At 36.1% G+C, this 26033-nt stretch overlaps 1 protein-coding gene across 1 annotated transcript in view; it reads right to left on the bottom strand.

The window, feature by feature from the left end:
- LOC100942590 (cytochrome P450 2C20-like) overlaps nucleotides 1–13013 on the bottom strand; it is a 43331-nt gene extending 30318 nt beyond the window's left edge. The window contains exons 1-5 of the mRNA XM_003787322.2: nucleotides 12812–13013; nucleotides 9830–9992; nucleotides 9508–9657; nucleotides 6898–7058; nucleotides 5378–5554 (exon numbers count right to left, since the gene is read on the bottom strand). Coding sequence (XP_003787370.1) covers nucleotides 5378–5554; nucleotides 6898–7058; nucleotides 9508–9657; nucleotides 9830–9992; nucleotides 12812–12979 — 819 coding nt within the window. The 5' untranslated portion in view covers nucleotides 12980–13013. The remainder of the gene's footprint in view (nucleotides 1–5377; nucleotides 5555–6897; nucleotides 7059–9507; nucleotides 9658–9829; nucleotides 9993–12811) is intronic.
- Between the last annotated feature and the right edge of the window lie 13020 nt (nucleotides 13014–26033).

Raw genomic sequence — 26033 nt, 5'->3', positions numbered from 1 at the left:
CTCAAACTAATCAACAAGAAAAGAACAAATAACCCCATTTCTATGTGGGCAAGAGACTTGAACAGAACTTTCTCTGATGAAGACAGGCGCATGGCCTACAAACACATGAAAAAATGCTCATCATCCTTAATCATCAGAGAAATGCAAATCAAAACCACTTTGAGATGTCATCTAACTCCAATAAGATTAGCCCACACCACAAAATCTCCAAACTACAGATGTTGGTGTGGATGTGGAGAGAAAGGAATGCTTCTACACTGCTGGTGGGAATGCAAGCTAATACAACCTTTTTGGAAGAAGTCTGGAGAACACTCAAGGAACTAAAAGTAGACCTATCGTTTGATCCTGCAATTCCTCTACTAGGTATATACGCAAATGATCAAAAATTATTTTACAACAAAGACATTTGCCACAGAATGTTTATTGCAGCCCAGTTCATAATAGCCAAGACATGGAAACAGCCCAAGTACCCATCAACCCATGAATGGATTAACAAATTGTGGTATATGTACACCATGGAATACTCTGCGGCCATAAAAAAGATGGAGACTTCACATCTTTTATGTTTACCTGGATGGAGCTGGAATATTCTTCTTAGTAAAGTAACCCAAGAATGGAAAAAAGAGTATCCAATGTACTCGATACTAGTATGAAATCAATATATAACCACCTACACAATCATATGAATGGCAAAACATAACTATAGTCCACAAAGTAGAAAGGAAGAGGAGAAAGAGGGGTGGGAAGAGGAGAAATGGGAGAAGGGAGGGCATTCGGGGGGACCTCACCTAATGTGCATGATGCAATGGTACATTTCAAAACTATTAAGAAATGAGTATAATTGCGAAAAAAATAAATAAAATATAATATGAAGGGTTGGCTCATCTCAGGAAAAAAAAAAGAATGTACGTCTTTCAGTAATAGCAGAATGTACATTCTTTCTCCAGGATAGCCCATATTTTATGTCCTAAACAATTCTGAATACATTTTCAAAGATCAAAATCACACAAAATATCTTTTCATACCCCTCAATAAGAGAAAGAAAAGTGAATGTTTAACAACATGCTATTGAAACGACAGGTTAATGAAAAGAACTACTAGGGAAATAGAAAATATTGAGAAATAAATAGAAATGAAAACTAAATAGACCAAAATAATGATAGGTAACAAAAGCAATCTTAGGAAAACAATTATAGTTTTAGATATCCACCTTAAAAAAAAAAAGAAAGTGCTCAAATAACATAACTTTGCAACATAGACAATAGACAAACACCAGCAAACTAGACTCAATACCAGCAGAAGAAGGGAAAAATAAAAGAGAAAGAAAATCAATAGAATAATCAATGACACCAAATAATCAATTTTGTTTCTTTGAAAGATCAACAAAATTGACAAAAATAAAAAACTAACCAAATTTTTGATTTTAGTAATTGAAAGTGAGACATTACCACTAAGTTTATAAAAACTAAAGAGAAACATAAAGCAAAACTAGAAACAATTATACAACAGCCATTAGATAATCTAGATGAATAGAAATCTTTGTAGAAATATACACCTTACTAAAACTGACTGCAAATGAGATAGAAATTATGAACAGACTTACAATAAGTAAAGACATTGAATTAGTAATTAAAAGCTATCTCCAGGAAAAGGTCCAGGACATAAAACTACATGACTTCACTTATGAATTGTACTTACATTATTAAAAAAATTAAAATCAATCATACTCAAATTATTCCAAAAAATTATGAGAAGAAGGAATACTTACTTCCCAGCACACACTATCAGGATAGTCTAACATTAAAGCCCAAGATACTATAAGACCATTATTTTTTATGAATATAGATGCAGAAATTCTCAACAAAATAATACTAAACCAAAGCACATTAAAAGTATTAATCCCCCCCACCCCAGCACACGTACCCAAACAATCTAATTTAAAGATGGACGCAGGATTTAAATAGGCATTCCTCTTAAGAAGGCATACAAGTGGCCAATGAGCACATGAAAAAATGCTCGGTGTCACGAAGTATATACATATATTTATAATTCAACACTTGTAATGATAAAATGACTCAGAAAAAAATGAATAGAAAAGAATTTCCTTATTATATCAAGCACATTTGTGAAAAAATTCTAAGCTTACTTCATAACAAAATATTAAAGTCTATAACCTTATACCCTAAAGTCAAGAGAAAAAAAAACCCACAAGTATGTTCACTTACCACTCTATTCAATATATTACTAAAGTCCTAGCCAGTGCATTTAGGGAAGAAAAGACATTTAGATAGAAAAGGAGGATATAAGATTAATTCCATTCGAAGATAACATGATGCTACATGAAGAAAAGTCCATACAATCCAAGAAAAAACAACTAGCAATATTTCAGGGTACAAGATTAATGGAAAATTGAATGTGTCTCCATACACCAGAAATGAACAATCTGAAAATTAAATCAAGGAAATAGTTCATTTACAATAATATCCTAAGTGGTAAAAGAGCTAAGAACCTACTACCAAGCAATGAAAAGACAGTGAAATCTATCAACCGTTGCTTAAAAAAAAGTACCTAAATAAATGGAAAATTACCCCATCTTGAAGAATTGGAAAACATAATCTTGTAAAGATGACAATGCTTTCCAAAATTATCTAAAGATTCAGTGCAATGCCTATGAAAATTACAATGACTTTTTGTTTTTTTCTCAAAACAGAATAGATAGTCCTCAATTCAATTTCCCTACTTTAATTCTTCAAAACAAAGCTTTAAAAATGAAAACACTATTATGGTACTGGCATATAGACAGAAATTAAGATCAATAAAATAGAATCAAAACCAAAATAAAAACCTAAATATGTATGTATTGCAAATTCATTTTCAATATTCCCAAGACCATTTGATCTAAAGCAAGAGTTTCTTCAACAAACAGTGCCAGGATATCTGCTTAATTCCATACAAAGAAATGATGTTGGCTCCATACCTTACTCCATATCCAAAATAATTCTCAAAGTGAATGAAAAGCCTAAGGATAGGAGCTAAAACTATCAAACACATAGTATAAAATGTAGGGGTAAATCTTACTGCCTTCAGATTTGGCAGTGGATTCATAGCTTTGAAATTAAATGAGCAAAAAAAAAAAAAAATTAGATCACTGTATTTTCTCAAAATTAAAATGTCTGGGCTCAGTGCCCATAGCATGGTGCTTATGGCACCAGCCACATACACTGAGGCTGGAAGGCTCAAACCTGGCCCAGGCCAACTAAACAATAGTGACAACTGCAACAAAAAATAGCTGGGTGTTGTGACAGGTGCCTGTAGTCCCACCTACTTGAGAAGCTGAGGCAAGAGAATTGCTTAAGCCCAAGAGTTTGAGGTTGATGTGAGCTGTTACACCACACCACTCTACCAAGGGTGACATACTGAGACTCTGTCTCAAAAAAGAAAGAAAAAAATTAAAATGTCTGTTCATCAAGGGACATAATGAAAAATGTAAAATAAAAGCCTACAAAATGGGAGTAATTATTTTCATATCATTTATTTAATATGCGTTAATTAAACCACCAATGGGTTTAATGTCAAGAATACATAAATCAATTCTCATGGCTCAGCAAGAAAAAGCCACACAACCCAAATAAAAGATAGGCAAAGTACCTGCATTTCATTTCTTCAAAGAAAATATAAAAATGAGAAACAGCATATGGAAAGATGTTCAGTATCACTGGGACAAAGAAGTCAAAATCAATTTGTAATGACATAGAAATTACAAGTATTGACAATTATGTGCAAAACTCAGAACTCTCCCACATTATACATAGGAATGTAAAATGACAAATTCACAGTAAACAGGCCCACTAGTTTCTAAAACAGAGAATCCTGAAATTACTAAAAGATTCAAAATTCTAACACTAAGACCATACTCAAGAAAACTGAATAATATTCATGAAGAAAATATACATGGAAATGTTCATAGCAGCATTATTTATAACACAAACAACCCAAATGTACTTTGAAAGTTGAATTTTTAAAAATTGTTATATGATTGCATGTAAAATAGAAAATTATTCAGCCACAAAAAAACCCAATAACATAATGATACATTCTACAATGTAGGTGAACCTCCAAATCATCGTGTTAAATATAAGAAGTCAGAAACAAATGGGCACATATGATCTCTGAGGTCTTTTACATGCTATAGCCACAATAAGCAAATACATAGAAATTGGAAGATTAAAAGTTATAAGGTGATGGAATGAGGGATGATCATTAATACATATGGTATGTTTTTGTACAGTGATAAAAAAAATTTTGAAAATTGCTGCTGGTTACACAACATTGTGAAAACAATAAATACCATTAAACTGTAAACTTTAAAAAGGCTAACTATATGGGAATTTAAATCTCAATTTTTTAAATGTCTTCACTTCCTGAATTACTCTACAGATATAATGCAATTCAGGTCAAAATAACCACTGGGTTTTTAAAAATTTATTTATTTATTTATTTTTTTGCAGAAATTGACAAGCTCTTCCTAAAACTTGTGTACATTCAAGGGGCTCAGAAGAGCCAAAGTAGTCCTGAAAAAAAAAATGATAAAGTTGGAGGATTCACACTTAGTGATTTGAAAACTTGATGCAAAGTCACAATTAAAGCATCAAGATTGTGTACACTGGCATAAGAGCAGGCATATAGATCAATGAAATGCAACTGAGAGCCCACAAAGAAACCCTAACATTTATAGTCAATTGGTTTTTGACCAGAGTGCCAAGATCATTTAAAAGAGAAAAATTAGCCTCTCAATAAATATTGCAATGAAGATAGGATTCATATTTAAAACTTTCCACCACATCCAACTCCTTATCTGTGCAAGTTCATTTCGGTTACACTCAATTAAGCCTTGTCTATTCCTTCTGCTCTTTCCCGCCACACACTTCTACACCTCTACAGAAATCACTTACCCTTTCTGAAAAACCCTCTCCTGTCCTTCACTCCAGGTATTTTCAGGTCTAATGTACAGGACATGAGGAAAGCCACCTAGGCTGAGCCAATCTTTTCTGTTCTCTCACATTCTGTGTATAATGGCATCATATTTTATACTTTCAAAATTCTTTGTGATTGTCTCCATTTCACAGGAGAAATCTCTTTCTCCTCAGGTAGATCATATTTATTTAAAGAGAAGAGTCAAGGCATTCTAAGTATGGGACAATTTAATTTTACATTTCCTGTGACTGCTATTTCTGATTCATAAATATAATATAGAGGTAAAATGCTCTTCAAACATTGAGGACTGATCATTTAAACATCCTTAGTACATTACAGAACTACTCAATGAGCCACAAAATACACAAACATTCAAATAACTGAACTTCTGTTTGCATTTTACCTGCTCCATTTTGATCAGGAAACAATCAATAAAGTCCCGAGGATTGTTAACATCCAGTGATTCTTGGTGTTCTTTTACTTTCTCCAAAATATAACTCTTTGTAAGAGCAACATTTTTAAGTAATTTGTTATGAATTCCAGGGAAATAATCAATGAGAGCAGGGAAACTATTGCATAGCTAGAATAGAAAATATAATTTATGTAATAAATAAACATGTAATAAATATATATAACATACATCAAACCATGATTAGACATTATAGGTATATTATGAATAAAATATAGTATCCATACTGATGGGGAAATTTTATTGTTCACATATAGCAATTCTCTATGTTTATAAAAATACTTGAGGGAGAAAATTCTGACCTGAGAATGAAAAATATTTCCCTATATCATTTTTATTGTATTAAACACCTCCATATCAATTCTGTCAATTTTTACACTAATTCTTGCCTATAACCTTGAAGAATAAGATGGCATGAATTACTATGATTTCCATATTGTAGATGACAGCAGTGTTTAAGGGAATTGGGGCAACTTGACTGAGAGCAGAAAACTGGTTCCTCCCATTTTTATTTCTTTTAAGCAGCGTCAGAAATGAAATCAGTATTTTAGGAGAGGCAGGGTCTCAAAGGCATCTTGAAACCCAACTGTGCATCAAAGTAGTTCAGTAACTTTTCTAAGATCACACAATAATTATTTAGGTAGAGTGTAGGACGTACCAATTCAGCACAGGGTAAAATTGTCACACTTGTTTCTGGTTCATACACCATAAAACCAATAATTTTGTCATTCCTAACCCAGTTACCTTGTCAGCAAGGATCTCATCCCAAGCATCAAATACCCCTGCTTTAGGCAGAGTTTCCTGGTGCCTTCTATGGGCCCAAATATTCTCCCTCTTTTTAAGTAATTTGTTATGAATTCCAGGGAAATAATCAATGACAGCAGGGAAAGTATTGCATAGCTTTAATAGAAAATATAACCTACTTAATAATAAACATATAATAAAATATGTAGAACATACATCAAACCCTGGTTAGACATTATAGGTAGAATTATGGATAAGATATGATATCCACATTTAATTTATAAGTAATTTATACAATTACTTAAAAAGAGAAGGAGGTATTCTCTTTCTAAATGAAGATAATTTGGCCAAGTAATATCATGAAGGAGTCTCTAAGTGTTGATCGAAGACAAGCCCTGTGGTTAATGGAAATCTTCAGAAAAGGGCCTGACTGTCGATTGATTAATACGGGTATGTTTTGGGTTGTCACCCAAGTACTTTATAGAAACAGGGGCTTTAAAGTTTAGTGGGAAAAAAACCACTGCTCACCCCTAAATATGGCCATCCATTTCCTGCGTGTAAAATAAAGGGCTCAGCCATCACTTCATAAATGTCTGGGAAGGACAGCAGTATCCAAACATGTATTTGACAGCGTGGTCCTTATAGAATTTTGGATTTTTCAGAGAGAAAAGCATAAGCAGTTCCTTACAAAGAAGAAATCTTGGACTCACCTGGATCCATGGGGAGCTCAGAATCCTGAAGTTTTCATTGAATCTCCCCATGAGGGTAAGAAAATTCTGATCTTTGTAATCAAAACGCTTTTGGAAAACAATGGAGCAGATCACATTGCAAGGAGCACAGCCCAGGAAAAAAGTGGGATCACAGGGTGAGGCTAAAGGATTGGAAAAATATCATTAAAATAGAAAACAATTTTTCTTTGTTAATGGGTAAAGGGAATTGTGAAATTTAAAGCAATATCTTACCAATATATTCCCCTAACATTAAAAAAATTCAGCATACATAAAACGAACACTTCATTTTTCACCTTAATCCTGAGCTATACATTACAACCTACCTAGCTAAATAATGGAATTTCGCATGTGACAATTCATATCCATTGCCTTTTTCTACACTCTTTTAACCCAAAGTGTCTTTTTTTTTTTTTGAGATAGAGTCTCACTATGTTGCCCTCAATAAAGTACTGTGGCGTCACAGCTCATAGCAACCTCAAACTCCTGGGCCCAAGCAATTCTCCTGCCTCAGCCTCCCAAGCAGCTGGGATCACAGGCGCCTGCTACAATACACAACTGTTTTTTGCAGTTGCCATTGATGTTTAGCTGGGCCGGGCTGGGTTCAAACCCACCACCCTTGGTGCATGTGGTTGGCACCACAACCACTGTGCTACAAGCACCACCTGAAAGAGAAAATATTTTTAAAAACTAGTAATCCCAGTTTGTAGAGAAGAATCACATCTGCCTACAAAGGCTAAGGACAATAAAGCATAGAGAGAAAAGGAGCAGGGGGTTTGGACCTGGATAGTATCGACACATAAGGAATAGCTGGAAGAATCCCATGTTGGAATGGTAGAGAGGAACTAAATAGACAAAGAGACTGTGGGTGAACTCATGGATTTCAAGGAACAAATGTGAAAATTATAATACATCCATGTTACATGAGAGAAAAACTATTTTAATAATAAAATGAACAATGAATACAACATAGATTTTTAAGTTTTTCTTATTTTAAATGTAAATAGAAGTTAAGCAAATAAAAAAAGTCAATTGAAATATTTTCATTTCTCATTTCAATGTTTAAAAAGATTTTTTCTTCCTTAGGAAATAAACATCCATCATTTACATTCATCCTCCAAATTAAATTCATTTGTGCAGAGCCAAATGTGGTTTCTGGAATAATGACCTCTATAGCCATGAACAGAAGTATGTTCAAATAAAATTTAAAATTCGATCATAAATCAAGTCTGCTATTTTCTTATAGGTAAAAAGGTCAAATTATAATAAAGGTTGTCCTTTTTATTGATAGGGTATCTCTAAAATGAATATGTTGTATTTAAGTGATCAGTAGACTTTATATGTAAAGATCTCTCTACCTCACATCTCTAGATTATTAATTAAAATGACTTAAATCAAAAGTCTTTGAATAAATGGTATGTCATTGAACAACAGGAAACCTGTTGAGTTAGCTGCTCCTATTCAACACTCCTTTAAACATTAAATGTATCTAATGTTTCATAAAAGTTTTTATTTTAGCCAAGGAAGAAGGTGAATTGCAAAGCCTAGACTCTCATGTGTGTGTGTGCTTGTGTGTGTGTTTCACAGGTGAAATCTGATTTTCAATCTTTCCTTTACTTTATTTGAAAGAAAGAATTTTTAAAATTATAATTTATAATCTGAGCTGATAACCAGATTCAAAGTAACAAGAACTTCATAGGTCAATAGAACTGGCAATGGGAAGAAAACAATTACCATGAACATTTAAGATAGTTGAATAGAGGGAAAAGGAAGAAGAGAAACTTAAAACAAAGGCAAATTACACCTAGTAAAGTCATAGAAAGGAGTTATTGATAATAGTTAAAATCTAGTTAAACAAATTATTTAAAAATTGTTATTTGTGTGTTTTTCTGAATATATTTCAGAATAACTTCAGAATATAGTTCCTAAAAATTAGACACCAATAAATTAAGTAATGGTCAATAAGAAATAATTAAGGCTGATTTTTTAAATGGTACTATGTCTATAGAGAAATAATAATGGATAAGAATCACAATGAGATATGCTTAATCAAGTAAAACCACACATAGTGTCATAACAGGTCAGAACTCTAGTAGGAACTGGGAGAAAACCTCAGATACATCAGAGAGGTTGATCATAAAAACATATCCCAAATAAATAAAAGCACAAGTAGTGTGGTCTGTGCTCCAAAAAGTGTGATAGGGCCAGGCCCACTGTGATCATTTGCCTTGTACTGTCTGCCAAAATGTCCTCAAATAGGTAACGTACATATTTATGCTACAGGGAAAGCATTGCTCTTTAATTGTTGCTAAAAATGAACTTGAAACCAGTACTCATAATTTGTGATTTCAAAACAAAAACTCAAAGTTGGCAAAGAAAGAGGATTAAGTGACCTTTAACACCCAGGCTGTATGCACAATTGTGCCTGTACACACAGCACAGACACATAAGCTCCCTGGGCTCTCTACTTCAAACCTCCTCCCCCACTTGAGGATGGACAACTAGGACCCATAATGAAAGTTTGGGCCACCACGTAATGTGTCCAAAGACATCATTAGCAAAGACATGTGATACTGAGTGAGAGTCACTCACCCTTGGTCTTTCTCAACTCCTCCACAAGGCAGTGGGCCTCCTCTTGGACACGTTCCTCAATGCTCCTCTTGCCCATCCCAAAATTCCGCAGGGTCATGAGGGAGAAGCGCCGTATCTCCTTCCACCTATTTCCATTGCTGAAAATGACACCTATCAGGATAGGAAACAAAAAGTAGGAGAGAAATCCCAGGCAAGGGGTGGGGTGGGGTGACACTGCACCACCATGTGAGCGGGCCAAGCTCTGTCTTAAGGGCTCTTCAGGCCTCTGATCCCACACTCCCCAAAGCCTTTACCAGGGCCACCTCAGCCACATCCTACTTACCAAATCCTTTACTAGTTTTTTCAGAAATTGGTAAAAGGCCTCTTCCAGAAAACTCCTCTCCATGATCAGTCAGGGCTTCCTTTACTACTTCATATCCATGCAACACCACGACGGGCTTCATACCAAAATACACCATGAACACAGGGCCATAAACTTTTGATAACTGGACAATGGAAAGGAAATGCAAATAACAGCAAATGACTCAGCATTTGATTTATGCATCGTGCCTGATTCAGAATGATGCTATTGTTGTTATCACTGTATTTTTTAATGTTTTTACTCTGCCACAAACAAATTGAGAAATATCTGAATTTTATGCATAAATGTGATGGGGATAGTCATCAGCTGCCACTTATTAATCGCTTCCAATGTGCCATGCAATAGCCCAGGCAGTTGGTACACAGGTCACAACTAATTCTCACATTGCAAACCCCATCAAAATACAAACATTATTTTTCATTGCTCTAGATAAATTAGTCTACAACTTCATATGGAACCAAAAATGAATGCAAATAGCCAAAGCAAGCTTGTACAAAAAGAACAAATCTGGAGGAATCACATCACCTGCCTTCAACTTCTTCTACAAGGCTATAGTAAGCTAAACAGAGTGTCCCAAAGGTTGCCACACATGGGGAAGATGGGAAGTGTGGCTGAATGTACGTTTATTTATAAAATATTCATTGTAAAAATTTCCAAACTATTTACAAACAATTCCTTACATGTTGGCCACATCTTCGTAGGTTTTTGTGGTGAATATTTTATAAATAAAAGTATATTTCGCTACAGTTTCCTATTTTCCCTATGGATGGCAACTTTTGGGACACCCTGTATGGGAAAACACGGTCAATGCAGTTAATAAACACATGGTGTGTTCCAGAAAATTGCTAAGAAAGTAGGTTGTAAATATTCTCAACACAAATACTCATACATATGTTAGCTCAATTTAGATACTGCCTAATGTATATGCACATAGCCCAAAACAACACTTCATACATGAAAAATATATACAATTTTTCTCAGTTTAACATAAATACATAAATAAAAATAAAAATAAAAATAATGGTCCTCTCACAAGAGTAATGTGAAATCCCCCTGTGGAATTATTTGCATTTCTCTGATGATTAGTGATGTTGGTAAAATGTGTAAAATTTCAGTTAGATAGTAGGAATAAATTCAAAAGACCTACTAATTTCATCTGCTTTGGACATATACCCAGTAGAGAGACTTCTTATTTCTTGAGAAGCTTCCATAGAGTTTTCAATAGTAGCTATACTAATTTACATTCTCAGCAACAGTGTGCAAGCATTGCCATTTCTTCACATCCACTCCAACAGATATCATTGTTCCTCTTTATAATGGGAGAATGGCCATTATTGATCATGCTAAAAACAATAGATCCTGGCAGGGAATAAGGAAAGCTTACACAGTGTTGATGGGACTGTAAATTAGTACAACATCTATGGAAAACAGTATGGAGATTCCCAAAAGAACTAAAAGTAAACCTACTATTCTATCCAGCAATTTCACTGCTGGATATTTATCCAAAGGTTAAAAAAAATGATTATTACAAAAAACATGAGTACCTGAATGTTTATTACACCACAATTCACAATTGCAAATATATGGAACCAACCCAAATACCTATCAGTTGATGAATGGATAAGTACTATTCAGCCATAAAAAGGAAGGAAATAATGTCACTGCAGAAACTTGTATGGAACTGGAGACCGTTATGCTAACTGAACTATCTCAAGATTAGAAAAGCAAACACCACATGTTGTCACAGAAAAGTGGAGATAAATGATGGGGACACATGGTCAGGAAATATATTAAGGTTATTTGAAAACAAAAAGGGAGAAGAGACGTGGGCGGAAGGGCAGTGAGGAAGAATAACCTACCTATCTGGTACAGGGAACACTGCTGTGGTGACAGGCACACTAAATCCCTGCCTTCAGCAGTTCACAATTCACCGTGGAACACAAACACTCATACCCCTTTAAGATCATAAAATTTAGAACAATTTTCACCTTAAGACATTCAGCAGGTTTACTTGCCCTATTTTACATATAAAGAACTGAGGTAAGAGAATTCCAAATTCATTTTCAGTTCCCATGAGTAATGTATAGAATTTCCAAATTTTAATCTCTACTTATTCAAATTCTGATGCTTGAGAAACTTATCAGTTGCCCATGTCTATCTTAAGACCAATCCCCTACTGACTGCTTCAGAATCACTTGGGAAGCTCTTGTCGTGGGGAGCCTGACTCAATAGGCCTGTGATTAACACTATAATCTATACTTGTTAAAGTCACCACAGATGATTTTAATCCCCAGATCTGTTTGGGATCTGATATTATTACGTAGGCTGAAACACTGAGCATCACAGAGGCAGTGCCAGGACATGTAACATCTTCTGACAGAGCAATGCTTTCAATCTGCCAGCATTCTGGACCACATATGGCAGGTTTCTACAAACTCCAGAAGGACTCTAACACTACCCACTGTGCTTTCACTGGTCACTTGTTTCTTCCACTCACTTATGCTCATCCTGAACTCATAGCTCTGTTTTATTATTGACATTAGATGTAAATTGATTATTAAGATAAGTTTAGTTGTCATGGCTATTCTGAATAAAATACATGGCTATTGTGACTTATCAAATGAAATCTCTAATCTCACATATTTCTCTTACCATTTATCTTAAGCCCAAACTTATAGCAAATGACCTCAAAACAAAGAAGGGACACATATCTCTGAACTTTTGCTGATATATTATTTTGGTTCTACCATACAACAGCCTAAATGTTTCTCTATTCACAAAATTCATCATTTCTTTCCACTGTTTCTGCCAGTGAGAGACTGGAAAAAGCAACAGAAGTATCAAAGTTTGTAGGGATTATTTTGCTTTACCACTATGCTTCCAGGAGCACCTTCCAATAACTTACTCTTTCAAAGTCACTAGAGAGGCATAAAACATACTTACATTCTTTATACTTTTCCTGATGTCCTTAATATCCATCTGTAGGATATTTCCAATAATAGGGAGAGGAGTGGGGCCAGGCGGGAGCTTTCCTCTCCCAGAGCTCTGTCTCCAGAAGAAAAGGAGAAGAAAACAGGAGAGACAGAGCACCAGGGCCACAGCTGGGTCCATTGCAGCCTTGTCTTCCTGCTAAGACACCAGGGAGCACAAATTTTCTAATGCTTTAAGGCTTTTATAATGCTCCCTGCTCTGTTAGGTATAAAGTGGGCATTCACCTAAAGCCGCATGATGACCTTATTCAGTGAACTTTGGACGACTGACAGAGTTCATGGTACTAGTTTGGACATTCCGGATTAATTGAACTGGATAAAAGCTCAGCATTGGTCATTTTTATTTAAAAGAAAATGTCCTGGTGGTTCCATTCAGATTGCTGCAAAGGGTATCAGTTTATCTTTTTGATGGCTGAACATGTACCACATTTTATTAATTCATACATGAATTGGTGAGCATTTTGGGTTGATTCCACATCTTTCCAAATGTGCAATGGATAAACAAACACCACATGTACCTACTATTCAATTTGAACTAATCGATGAGCACACATAAGCACAGAGGGAAAGAAAACTCAGCGAAAAGCAACCAGGACAAGGGGATAGGAGGGAAGGAGAAAAAAACCTACCTGATTATAAAATGAACTCTATTTTACCATCACTAGGTGACAGCCGTAAGCATTATAAAAGTGGTCCATATAACCTAAAGCATCTGAAGCACTGAAGTAAATAATTTGATGCAATAAAAGTGTGAAAAATTCTGGATTCTCATATTACAAGAAATCCCCAGGTTAAGAACAAGGTAGATTCTATAGGTTTGTATGTAAGTTGGAACAGGTTAAATTTGCATGTAGGTTGGAACAGGTACTATTACCTAGCAGCTTCCATTTGTAACTGTAAATTGTATGTAAGTCAGCTGTATGGAAGTCACAGTTGGGGGCTTCCTGTGATGACCAGTTGAGAATGTATGATGTCGAGGGAGATCAGTGTATATAAAAATGTATATTTTGATGCTATACCAAACATTAGCAGAGGTTATTCTAGAAAATGAAATCCTTTCATATACTTAATATAATTTATTAACATTTTAGCTGCATAAACATGCAATAGCTAACATGATGCATGCATCTAGAATGACAAAACATAAAGTTATTAGCTAATAAATGGATAAACCTCGCACCATTAAATAAAGAAAAAACCTTCAAAGATAGAGATTATCATTTCTTATTTTTTAAATGTGGAAGGGAGGCTGGAAGAACAGGAGACCTTTCACTGCTGCACAACTCATGGGTGGTGAGGGGCTCAGGGTAGGGTTGGAAGAAGAGTCCATAAGAAAGACAGGAGGCCAGTCCAGAGATTAGAAAGGATTTATTAGAAGAGAGGAGGAGTGGAGTGCAGTGTGACCAGGAGTCAGCTCTCTGACCAGGAGTCTTGCTCACAGTCACAAGAAACTGTCATTATTATACTCGGAATGCAGGTGAGAGGTGTCATCTTTTTTCTGCAGAGTGAATGATGATGCGTCAGGGACTGATTTTACTATTAGTCAAAGGTGTTAATCTTGCACCAGGGCCTTATCTCTAGTGTCAGCCAGGAGTAGGGTAGGAGATTGCTTGTTCTGCTGTTTCCTAGGAGCACTAACCTTGAAGCATTCCAGGAGTGTGGGGAGGGGTTGCTCTGTCCATGCCCCTAGGTCTCTGACCCACTTTCTATCACTAGCTCTCTTCCCAAGATGGCTATACTCTCATCAGGGTCATGAGGATTTGTAAGGGATTTCTGTGACCATGCCACTCACCTTCTGACCTGTATTCTATCACTAGCCATCTTCCCAAGATGGCTATACTTTTCTCAGGCTGTGAGAATTTACAGGAGAGGGAAAAGTGGGTTGCTGTGGCCACGTGGTCTGGTTTCTGGCCTGCTTTCTCTCACTATCTGTATCCCACATGGCTGTACTCTTGTCAGGGTCATGAAGATTTCATCTGCACAGGTGGCAGAACTAGGATTTGAGCTGAGACCTTCAGATGCCCACTGTGGTGCATTATATCTTATACCAGACCTGCCTGGAGAACAATTTTACCAGAATAAAACAAATCCCCAAACATTAGTTGCTCAGAGTGTACAGCACATTGGATCTCTTCATAAAGTAACAGGCTTCTCATTATACAGATTCCCCTTATTTGACTCCAAGGATAACAGGACACGGGGTGCTCAAGAGCAGAAAGAAAAGAAAGGATTTGCTCCTTTCCATCCCTGAGGAGGTGAATCCTGCTTAGCACAACTCAGGGAGGAGCCAATCTCAGAGGTTTAGCAGGGAAGGCTTGAGAAACTGTGGCTTCTTCCACTCCCAGTCACCTCGGGACATGGTTGTTTCTTTTTTCTGGTCTGTCATTGTCAGAGGTGACATATGTGATAACACACAACAAGAAAGGGGAAATATAGATAGAACAACAGTTATGGATGCAATAGAGGTTGGAAGGGAGAGAAATCATTAAACAGAACCACAGCACGGAAACAGCACAATGTGCAGACCTGAACGGGAGCTGACTTCAGTGATTTAAATACAACTAGATGACATACATGACAGGTCACTAATGACACTGCATGTGCAAAGGCGTGTTCTGTAAAGATGTCATATTCCTTCTAAATTATCTAGTGTAGTTATTTCCTGCTCTTTTATAGAGAAAAATTAAGTTATATCTTATACAATGGTTATAAGTCATAATAAGTTAAGTTATAAGTCATAACCATTGTATAGATATAACTTAACTTATAATGGTTATAAGTTATAACCATCGTACAAGATATACAATGTTATAATGGTTATAAGTTATACAATGGTTCTATCAGATGTGTTTACAGGGATTCTAACAATTTACAGAGAATTTTCACACCCACCCTACCCCTTTTGATTCTTTCAGTCACTTTTGCCCAAGGTAAAATAATTCCCATCTTAGGGAATGGAAATCTAAGCCTTGGTGATTCAGTATTTAGGCCAAAGACACACAGACTGCAGGTAGAAGTGCTGACTCTGGAGCCAGTAACCCCTGCCTGCCAAGCAAAACATTCAGCTCCATGTGTTCACCAAGGTTCACTGACTATGTACTAAGAATCAATATTTTATTATTCAGTCTAGCCAGTGAATTTCAAAATGAAGAACAATTTAGTTAATCATTACAGAATTAATTGATTAAAATGGGGTTCAAAAGAATTTTAAAGGTTATAAAACCAAAGATTATAACCTTTAAAACTTGAGTGCAGGTTGTTTTGAACTCTTTTCTAGGGCAAAGAGAAATGTAATTTTTTCCCTGACTCACACTGGTCTAAACTCTAAAAGAATCATACCAGGTTATTCGAATAAAATACATGCAGTCTTTAGAGCAGTCATTTCATTCCTTGAGACATAGGTGTCCCTGCTCTGCTTCTCCTGTCTTCTGCTGAGCCAAGGCTTCTGCCTGGAACTTTCTTTTTTTACAATTAAGGAATCAAAGATAATTTAAAGATAGAAGGGATCTCTGAGATCAACAGGGATAAGATGTACCAAAGTACATATTTAGGAATGAGCAGTTGGTGACTCTGTGAGATACAGTGTCACCAATACATCAAGACAAGATGCTGTATTATGGTCCAACTCCCAATTCAGTGACATCTCATATCCCATCCCACAGAATTCCCATATTGGCTGAATTTATAAGGAGCTTATGAGCATTAACACCTCCCTACCACATATACACACACAGTCACAGGGCAGTGTAATCGCAGCTTGGCCAGAGATTAGATTAGGTTTTTTAGATTAGAGAGGGTTTTCTTTTGTTAATGGAATTTATTTTTTAAAGGAGTTTTAGGTTTTCTAGCAATACTATGTAAGAAGTTGGGGTGGCGCCTGTGGCTCAACAAAGTAGAGCGCCTGCTGGAGGTGGAGGGTTCAAACTAGCCCCGGCCAAAAACTGCAAAAACAGAAAAGAAAAAACTATGTATGAAGTACACAGTTCCCACACACCCTCTCCTCTCACCTAAACTTACCCTCTCCACAATAAACTATCCTAACAGTGTGATTCGTTAGTAAGAATTAATGAACCAACTGTCACACATAATCATCAATCGAAGTTTATAGCTTACATAGGATTCACTCTTGGTGTTGCACGCTCTATAGGTTTTGACTAAAGTAGAATGACGTGTAACCAAACTTGTTGTACCATACAGAATAGTGTCCTGCTCTAAAAATCTCTGCACTAGGTGTTTTCATCCCTCCTTACTCCAAAGTCCTTGGTAATAAATGATCATTAGTGTTGTGATAGTTCTGCCATTTCCAGAATGTCATATAGTTAGAATCATACAGCATGTAATCTGTCCAGATGGATTCCTTTAATTATTTTTCCAGATTAGTGTCAGGGTACAAACAACTAGGTTATAACATTTGCATATGTTAGGTAGAGTGCCTATTGTAGTTGTGTCTCACACCCAAGAAGTATGCCATATATCCTTACATTGTGCCCGATCAGTGGGGCAGCAAACTCCCTCCCTCATACCATCTCACCCTTCCTCTTCCCCCTCCTCCCAGTTGGAATTGAATTGAGTTTTTCTCTTATATGGGCATATATTAGATCATCTACTGGTTTCATATTAGTATTGAGTACATTGGATACTTGCCTTTCCATTTTTGTTGATACTTTACTACAAAGAATGTATTTTAACTTCATCTAGGTTAATACACAAGATGTAAAGTCACCATCTTTTTATGACTGAATAGTATTCCATGGCATAGATTATACCACAATTTGGGAATCCATTCCTGGTTTGCTGGGAATTTAGGTTGTTTCCATATATTGGCAATAAGCTGCAAATAAGCAAATTGAGCTGCAATAAACAATCTAGAGCAAGTGTCTTTATGGTAAAATGACTTTTTTTTTTCTGGGTAGTTGCCTAGTAATAGGATTGGAGGATCAAATGGGAGGTCTAATTTGAGGATTCTTGATACTTGTTTCTAGAGAGGCTATATTGGTTTGCAGTCCCACAGGCAGTTTACAGAAATTCTGACAATGTACAGAATATATTCACACCCACCATATCTCCTTTGATTCTTTCAATTACCTTTGCCTGAGGGAAAATGATTTCTATCTTAGGGAAGAGAAAGCTGGGCCTTGGCCATTCAATACTTAGGCCGAGGACACAATGATTGCAGGTGAAAATTCTGGAACTAATAACACAAGTGTGTGTTATGGTTGGCTCATTGATTTTTAACTAATGAAGTACACTGATTAGGATAGTTTCTTTGGGAGAGAAAATGTGTGGTTGCAGGGAGACGGTATGCGTGAACTGTGTCCTTCCTACTTAGTTTTTCTGGGAACCTAAAACTCCTCCAGAAAATAAATTCTGTAATTAAAAAGCAAAACAGAATAGTGTCCTGCTCTAAAAATGCCTCTTGCATCCTACCTGCGAAACAAAACATCAGCTCAGTGGGTCCACCAAGATTTAATGATTGTGTACTGGGATTCAATATTTTATTATTTAGTGCAGTCAATGACTTTCAAAATGAATGCTAATTTAATTAATAATTATAGCACAAATTGACTAAAACAGGGGACAAGGAATTTGTTTTTAAAACCTTTAAAACTTGAGTGAGTACAGAAGTGTGCAACCTTTTTTCTTTTCTGCTGCACATTGGAAATTTAAGAATTGTCCTGAGCCATACATTAAATATACAAACACTAAGGAAAACTGATTAGCAATAAAAAAGGACCCTCCATGCATTTCAAGATATCCAACACCATAAATAAGCAAAACAGTCCTCGAATAATCTGCACATGGTCCGCAGGCTACAGGTTGGATACCCCTGACAGTTCGAAGAGCAGCAGTAATTGTCAATCTGACTCTTACTGGTCTAAAGCAGTGTTTATAGACCTTTTTTTTTTTTTTTTTTTATAATCTCACAGCACACTTGAACTTCCACGGCACACTTAAATTATGTTGATAAAAAAGAAAAGGAAGAGTAAAAAATAGAATATGCTTACTGTGCTTTGAACTTCTTTCAATAATAATTTAATTAATGGTATTTAAAATTTTCCATGGCACACATAAGATCTTCTCATGGTGCACCAGTTGAAAATAACTGCTCTAAACTTGAAAAGAACCATACCAGTTATTTGGATAAAATAAGCTCAATTTCTCTCTTTAGAGCAATCATTTCATTCTTTCAGACATAGGTATCCCTGCTCTGCTTCTCCTTCCTTCTGCTGAGCTGAGATTCTTGCCTGCAACTTCCTTTTCTTAGATTGAAGAGATCATATATGATTTAAAAAGAGAAGGGATCTCAGAGATCAATAGGGCTAAGCTATCTTTAGGAATGAACAATTGGTGACTCAGTGAGATAGTATCACCAATGCACAACACAAGAGGCTGTGTTAGAATCCCTGTGGTACAACTCCCAGTTCAGTGACATCTCACATCCCATCCCACAGAATCTCCATCTTGGCCCAATTGATTAAGAGATTACAAGCAGGGGGTGGATGGGTGGAGGGAGGGTGATTGGAGGGATCACCTCTATGGTTTATCTTTCAAGGGTACAAGTGAATCTTTCTAAAAGTAGAACATAAATGTCTTACACAATAACTAAGAAAATGACATAAAGGCTATGTTAACCAGTTTGATGAAAATATTTCAAATTGTATATGAAAACACCACACTGTACCCCATGATTGCATTAACGTACACAGCTATCATTTAATAAAAAAAAAAAAGAGAGAGATTACAAGCAGAAAACCTCCCACAGTCACAGAGTAATCCAATCCTAGATTGCCTGAGCTGTCAATTAGAGGTTTTGTTTTGCTTTTTAATTACAGAATTTATTTTCTGGAGGAGTTTTAGGTTCCCAGAAAAACTAAATAAGAAGGACACAGTTCACACATACCTTCTTCCTGCAACCACACATTTTCTCTCCCCAAGAAACTATCTTAATCAGTGTACTTCATTAGTTAAAAATCAATGAGCCAACCATAACACACACTTGTCAACCAACATTTATACTTTACATTGGAGGCACTCTTTGTGTTATGTATTTTATGGGTATAGATGTATAATGTCATGTAGCCAGCACTGTAGTGTCATCTCTCCCTTCCACAAAGCCCCGGCCAGCTAATGATCATTTTGATGTTGCCAGTAGTTTTGCCTTTTCACTTACTATTATGTAGTATACATAAGGTTCATCCTGACTTTTATAGCTAACTTATTTTAATAGCAAATAATATACCTGTGGATAGATGTATCCAGTTTGTTTACACATTCATCTACTTAAGCATATCTTGGTTACTTTTAGTTTTTGCAATGATGAATAAAGCTGCAGTAAATGTCCATGTCTCTGTGTGACCATCAGTTTTCAAACCATTTGGGCAAATGTCAATTAGATCAACTGCTAGAGCATGTAGTAAGCATAGTCTGGTTTTGTAAGTAAATGCCACATTATTGTCCAAAGGTTGTGTACCATTTTGCATCCCCAACAACAGGGACTAATAGCTCCTATTGCTTTGCATCCTTATCTACATTGGGTTGTGTCACTATTTTGCATTGTTTACACGTGTAGAGCTAGTTCATTGTAGTTTCAGTGTGCAAGTTCCTAACGATGTATGATGTTGAGCATTTTTTACATGCTTATTTGCTTTGTGTATATTTTCCTGGATAAAGTATCTTTTCACATCTTCAGTCCATGTTTATAATTGGATCATCCCTTTTCGTATTGTTGAATTTTAAGATTTATTTGTACATTTGGGGATAACAGTCCTATAGAAGATATGTCTTTTGCAAACATTTCTCTTGACTCTGTGGCTTATTTTTTCATTACCTTGAAAATATCTTTTGAGAATAGACATTTTGAACTTTAAGGAAGTCTACATTATTCTTTCTTTCTTGGATGGTGCCTTTGTTGTTGTTGTTGTTGTTTTGTTTTGTTTTCAAGAAAACGTTGCCAGACCAAGGCCATTTAGATTTTGTCTAATCTTATCCCCTCAGACATTTATCATTTTGCATTATACATTTAGGTCTATGAACTATTTTTAGTTAATTTTCTTGAATCATTAAGGTTTACATCTAGATTCTTTTTTCGTTGTTGTTGTTTACATGAATGTTCCAACAACATTTGTTGAACATACTACCATTTCTTAATGTTATTCATTTGAAATGCCTTTGCATCTTATTCAAAGATTAGTTGACTTTTTGTATGGATTTGTATTCTGTGAGCTATTTAATATACTTCTAATACTGTAGGGTATATCTTTCAGGTTTTCTATTCTATTCCATTTATTTGTCTATCATTTTACCAATATCACACTGTCTTGATCACTTTAGCTTTGTAAGAAGTCTTAAAATCAGGTAAGGTAGCATCAGTCTTCTCAATTTGTTCCTCTCTTTTAATATTATTCTGAGTTTTTGGCCTCTCCTTATAAATTTTATGATCATATTGTTGTTAATTGAAAGAGAATTTGTTTGAATTTTAGTTGGGATTACAGATTAAATTAAGAAGACTGCCAACAATAGTAAGTCTTCCTATTTATGAATATGGAATGGCTCAGCATCTACTTAAAAAACTTCTTTGGATTCTTTCTCAGAGTTTTCCAGTTTTCCCCAAATTACCTGTACATGTTTTCTCACAGATATCTAAGTATTTCACAACTTTTGGTATAATATAAATGATGCTATGAATTAATTTTAAATTCCCATTTAAAATGAAAGTTTTTTATTGCTTATTATGTACAAAGAAATTAACTACTGTATATTAGCCACATCTCACACAACATTACTCCAATTGCTTATAAGTTCTGGTAGCGTATTGCTGTTCTGTTGTTGTTGTTGTTGTCGTTGTTTTCTAGGTTTCTAGAGGTTCTTTCATTCCAAGGAGTTTTCACATAGACATGTCATATGTGAATAACAACAGGTCCATTTCTTCACAATAAATATATCTTTCATTTCCTTTTCTTGTTATTACATTACTTAGGATTTCAAGAATATTGACCAATAAGAGTAGTGAGATGAAACATGTTGCCTAGGTCTTGTAATTAGCCCAACAGTTTCAAGCTTTTTTTACACCAATGATATTAACTATGAGGTGGTTGTAGATGTTCTTTATCAAACTGAGAATGTTCCCTGCAATTCCTAGCTTGCTAATAGTTTTATCATCAAGTTGTATTGAAATTTGTCAAATGTATTTCCCTATCAATGAATATCATCATGTAGTTTTTCTTCCTTAGAAAATTGAAGTGATGGAGTACATTCATTGATTCTTAAATATTTAACCAGTCTTGAATACCTGGTTAAATTCCACATGGTTGTGGGGTGTAATTCTTTTTATACACTGGTGAATACAATTTTCTAATACTTGGTTAAGGATATTTGTACCTATTTTCATTAGCTATATGAATCTCTAGATTTTCTTTTTCATAATTTCCTTCTCTGGTTCTGGGTTTAGGGTAATGCTGGCCTCATAGACTCAGTTAGGAAGAATTTCCATAGCTACTCCCTTTTGGAAGAGATTTTAGAGAATTGGTATAATTTCATCCCATCAAAGTCTTTGGTGAAATTTACCAGTGAACCTATATGGGCCTGGTGATTCTTTTTTTGAGGTATTAATTATTTACTGAGTTAAATTAATAGATAAATGTCTATTCATATTATCTATTTCTTCTTGTGTGAGTTTTCGTGGATTCTATCTTTAAAGATGGATCCACTTCATCTATTATTATATTTATGCACATAGATTTATTTATAATATTACTTTATTATCTTTCTAGTGTTCACAGTAATAGTCAGTACTATTGGCCCTCTTTTGATTCCCCATTTTTTTCCTTCTTGAGATAGAATTTTGCTTTGTCATCCTAGGCTACAATGCCATGGCCTGAGCCTAACTCACACTGTTACTACTTAACTTCATTAGCATATGCCAAAAAGAAAGAAGGGAGAGATCTCAAGGATCTCTGCATAGTCAACTAAACAAAGAAAGGGCTATGTGTCTTCTGATAGAGGGAGCATGAAGAAAGGAAAAATGGAAGGGTGGAGGCAAGATGGCGGATTGCAGCCAGCTTTTTACAGAGGCTCTCATCCAGAAGGAGACTTAAAGAACAGAAGTTTAGCAAAGGAGCTGATGGTTTGGAGCAGAGCCAAGAGAGAATATTGAATAACACACTTCAACCTTGCTGAGGAGAGCTGCAACCCCCAAAATACAATCAAAAGGTACGAAATCCACCACCAAGTAGATGGGAGTCACCTCTCCCACAAAAAGGACTCACAGTTTACTCCATAAAAAAAGTGAGCAGAGTTCAAATATCCTCCCACTCTACCCCACAGGAGAGACCCCCTAAAAACTGGACCTCCTACCCCTACTGGCATGCCATGGCACCCTCTTGCCAGGCATAAAACTGTAAAACTGTATAAAACTGTATATATTCCCTACCTACAACTCTGAACTCTGAGGATTTCCCCGCCACAACTCTCACCCCGAGGTCTGGAGGTTTGTCACCCATGGAGTCCAGAATCTTGGGAATTTCCTTGAGAAGAGTGGAGGGGGAAAGGGCTGGTTCTGCTCTGTGCTGACTTTGTGGCACAGGAGCAAGGAGAAGAACCTTGGCTCAGAGAAAACCATAAAGGAGCTGCCTGATGCCATTCCAGATAGGCATGCCCTGTCTCTCTAGGCAACCAGAGGTTCCAGACAGCAGCCACTGGCAGAACAGACTTGGGAAGTTGTGAGAAAAGAGACCATTAGCATCTAGCCCTTGGGGGAATATAGCTGAGACAAAGGCAGTGGGCAGGCAGAGACTGACACCTGAGTGTTAACCATAATTGCTTGCTGTCCAGGGCTGAGTATGTTATCAGCTCTAGCAGCCTCTGACTTGCAGAGGAATTTAGCTGGGACACAAGGTGCGGGGCTGGAACTGAGTGAACTTCCCCAGCATAAATTCTTCCCCTGCCAGACTCAGATTGCCTGGTGACTCTGGCAGTCACAAACCCCAGGACAAGTTCCTTACTGGAGTGAATTGGGTTACAGCCCTTTGGGATTACCAGTGACTGGGTGCAAGGTGGGGAAGGAGATATCAACCTTCCCAGACTAATTCATTTGCTGAGTGGGTCCTTTTGCTCTCATGGAGCACTGAAGCAAGTTATATCTGAGCTTCCAGTAGATCCCTCTTATCTAGGTGCTGGAGATATTTGAACTCTCCTACCTGAGACTGGTGCTGACTAGGATAACCAATTTGGACCCCTTGAACCAGGCAAATCACCCAAGGACTATCCAAAGTGGCACTGTGGGTGTATGGTTGAGGGAAGGTTTGATTTTCCTTGCCCAATTGTTTCTGAGGGTGACTTAATTGCTGGTATTTCTCCACAGTTGAGACTTCAACCAAGAGTAACTGATTCACTAGGGTAAGACAGAGACCAGCTGAAAGTAAGACAGAGTCACTTAGCCTCACTACACTAAGCAGGTCCCCAGTCTCTCAGGCCGTAACACCGTACGGGTCCTTGACAAAGCTCAAGGGGAAAAGCGAAATGGGATAAAATAATCATGGGGCAGAATCAGTGGGAAAGCTCTGGTAATATGAATAACCAGAGTAGATCAACCCCTCACCCAAGGAAGAATGTGGCTGGCAATATGAGTAACCAGAGTAGGTCAACCATCCCCCCCAAGAAAGGATGTGGCAGATGAAACTAAAGATCCCCTGTATAAACAGATGACTGAGATGTCAGAAATCAAATTCAGAATTTGGATTGCAAATAAGATTAATAGAATAGAGGCAAAGATAGAATTAGAAATTCAAGGAGCATTCCAAAAGTTCACCCAAGAATTCAATGAATTCAAAGACAAAACCACAAAAGATTTTGAAACATTGAGGCAAGAGATTGTAGCCCTCAAAGATCTGAAAAATATGGTAGAATCCCTTGGTAATAGAATACAGCAGGCAGAAGAAATGATCTCAGACGTAGAAGACAAAGTTTCTAAACGTGCCCAAGCATCCAAAGAGGAACAGAAATGGAATGTAAAAATGGGTCATTCTCCTTACCAGGCTTATCAATAATTTCAATCAATGTGAATGGCTTAAATTGTCCTCTAAAGAGGCACAGATTGGCTGATTGGATACAGAAACTCAGACCAGACATTTGCTGTATACAAGAATCTCATCTTACCTTAAAAGATAAATATAGACTCAGGGTGAAGGGATGGTCATCTATATATCAGGCAAATGGAAAGCAGAAAAAAGCAGGCATTGCAATTTTATTGGCAGATACAATAGGTTTTAAACCAACAAAAGTAAGCAAAGACAAGGATGGCCACTTTATATTTGTTACAGGTAATACTCAATACAATGAGATCTCAATTATCAATATTTATGCACCCAACCAGAATGAACCTCAATTTATAAGAGACGCTCTAAAGTCATGAGCAACTTGATCTCTCTCAACTCCATCATTATCAGAGATTTTAACACTCTGTTAGTAGTGTTGGATAGATCATCCAAAAAAATGCTTAGCAAAGAAATTTTAGATTTAAATTTAACTATTCAACTTTTGAATTTAACATACATCTACAGAACATTTCATCCTAACAAAACTAATACACATTTTTCTCATTACTCCACAAAACATATTCCAAAATTGATTACATCTTAGGTCACAAGTCTAACCTCAGCAGATTTTAAAGAATAGAAATTATTCCATGCATCTTCTCAGATCATCATGGAATAAAAGTTGAACTTAATAACAACAGGAATATACAGACTCATACAAAAATATGGAAGCTAAATAACCTTACGGAGAATAGTAGATGGGTCAGAGATGAGATCAAGAAGGAAATTACCAAATTTTTAGAACATAATGATAATGAAGACATGAGTGATAAGAACCTCTGGGATACCGCAAAGGCAGTCATAAGAGGGAAATTTATAGCATTGCAAGCCTTCCTCAAGAAAACAGAAAGAGAGGAAGTTAACAACTTAATGGGACATCATAAGCAGCTGGAAAAGGCATAACATTCCAATCCCAAATCCAGCAGAAGAAAAGAAATAACAAAAATTAGAGCAGAATTAAATGAAATTGAAAACAAAAGGATTATACAACATATCAATAAATCAAAAAGTTGGTTTTTTGAAAAGGTCAATAAAATAGATAAACCTTTGGCCAGCCTAACCAAGAAAAAAAGAGTAAAATCT

Source organism: Otolemur garnettii, unplaced genomic scaffold, assembly GCF_000181295.1.
Source record: "Otolemur garnettii isolate 467f Iridium unplaced genomic scaffold, OtoGar3 scaffold00021, whole genome shotgun sequence".
In the NCBI taxonomy this organism is placed as follows: Eukaryota; Metazoa; Chordata; class Mammalia; order Primates; family Galagidae; genus Otolemur; species Otolemur garnettii.
This window is presented reverse-complemented; position numbering and strand designations above follow the sequence as displayed.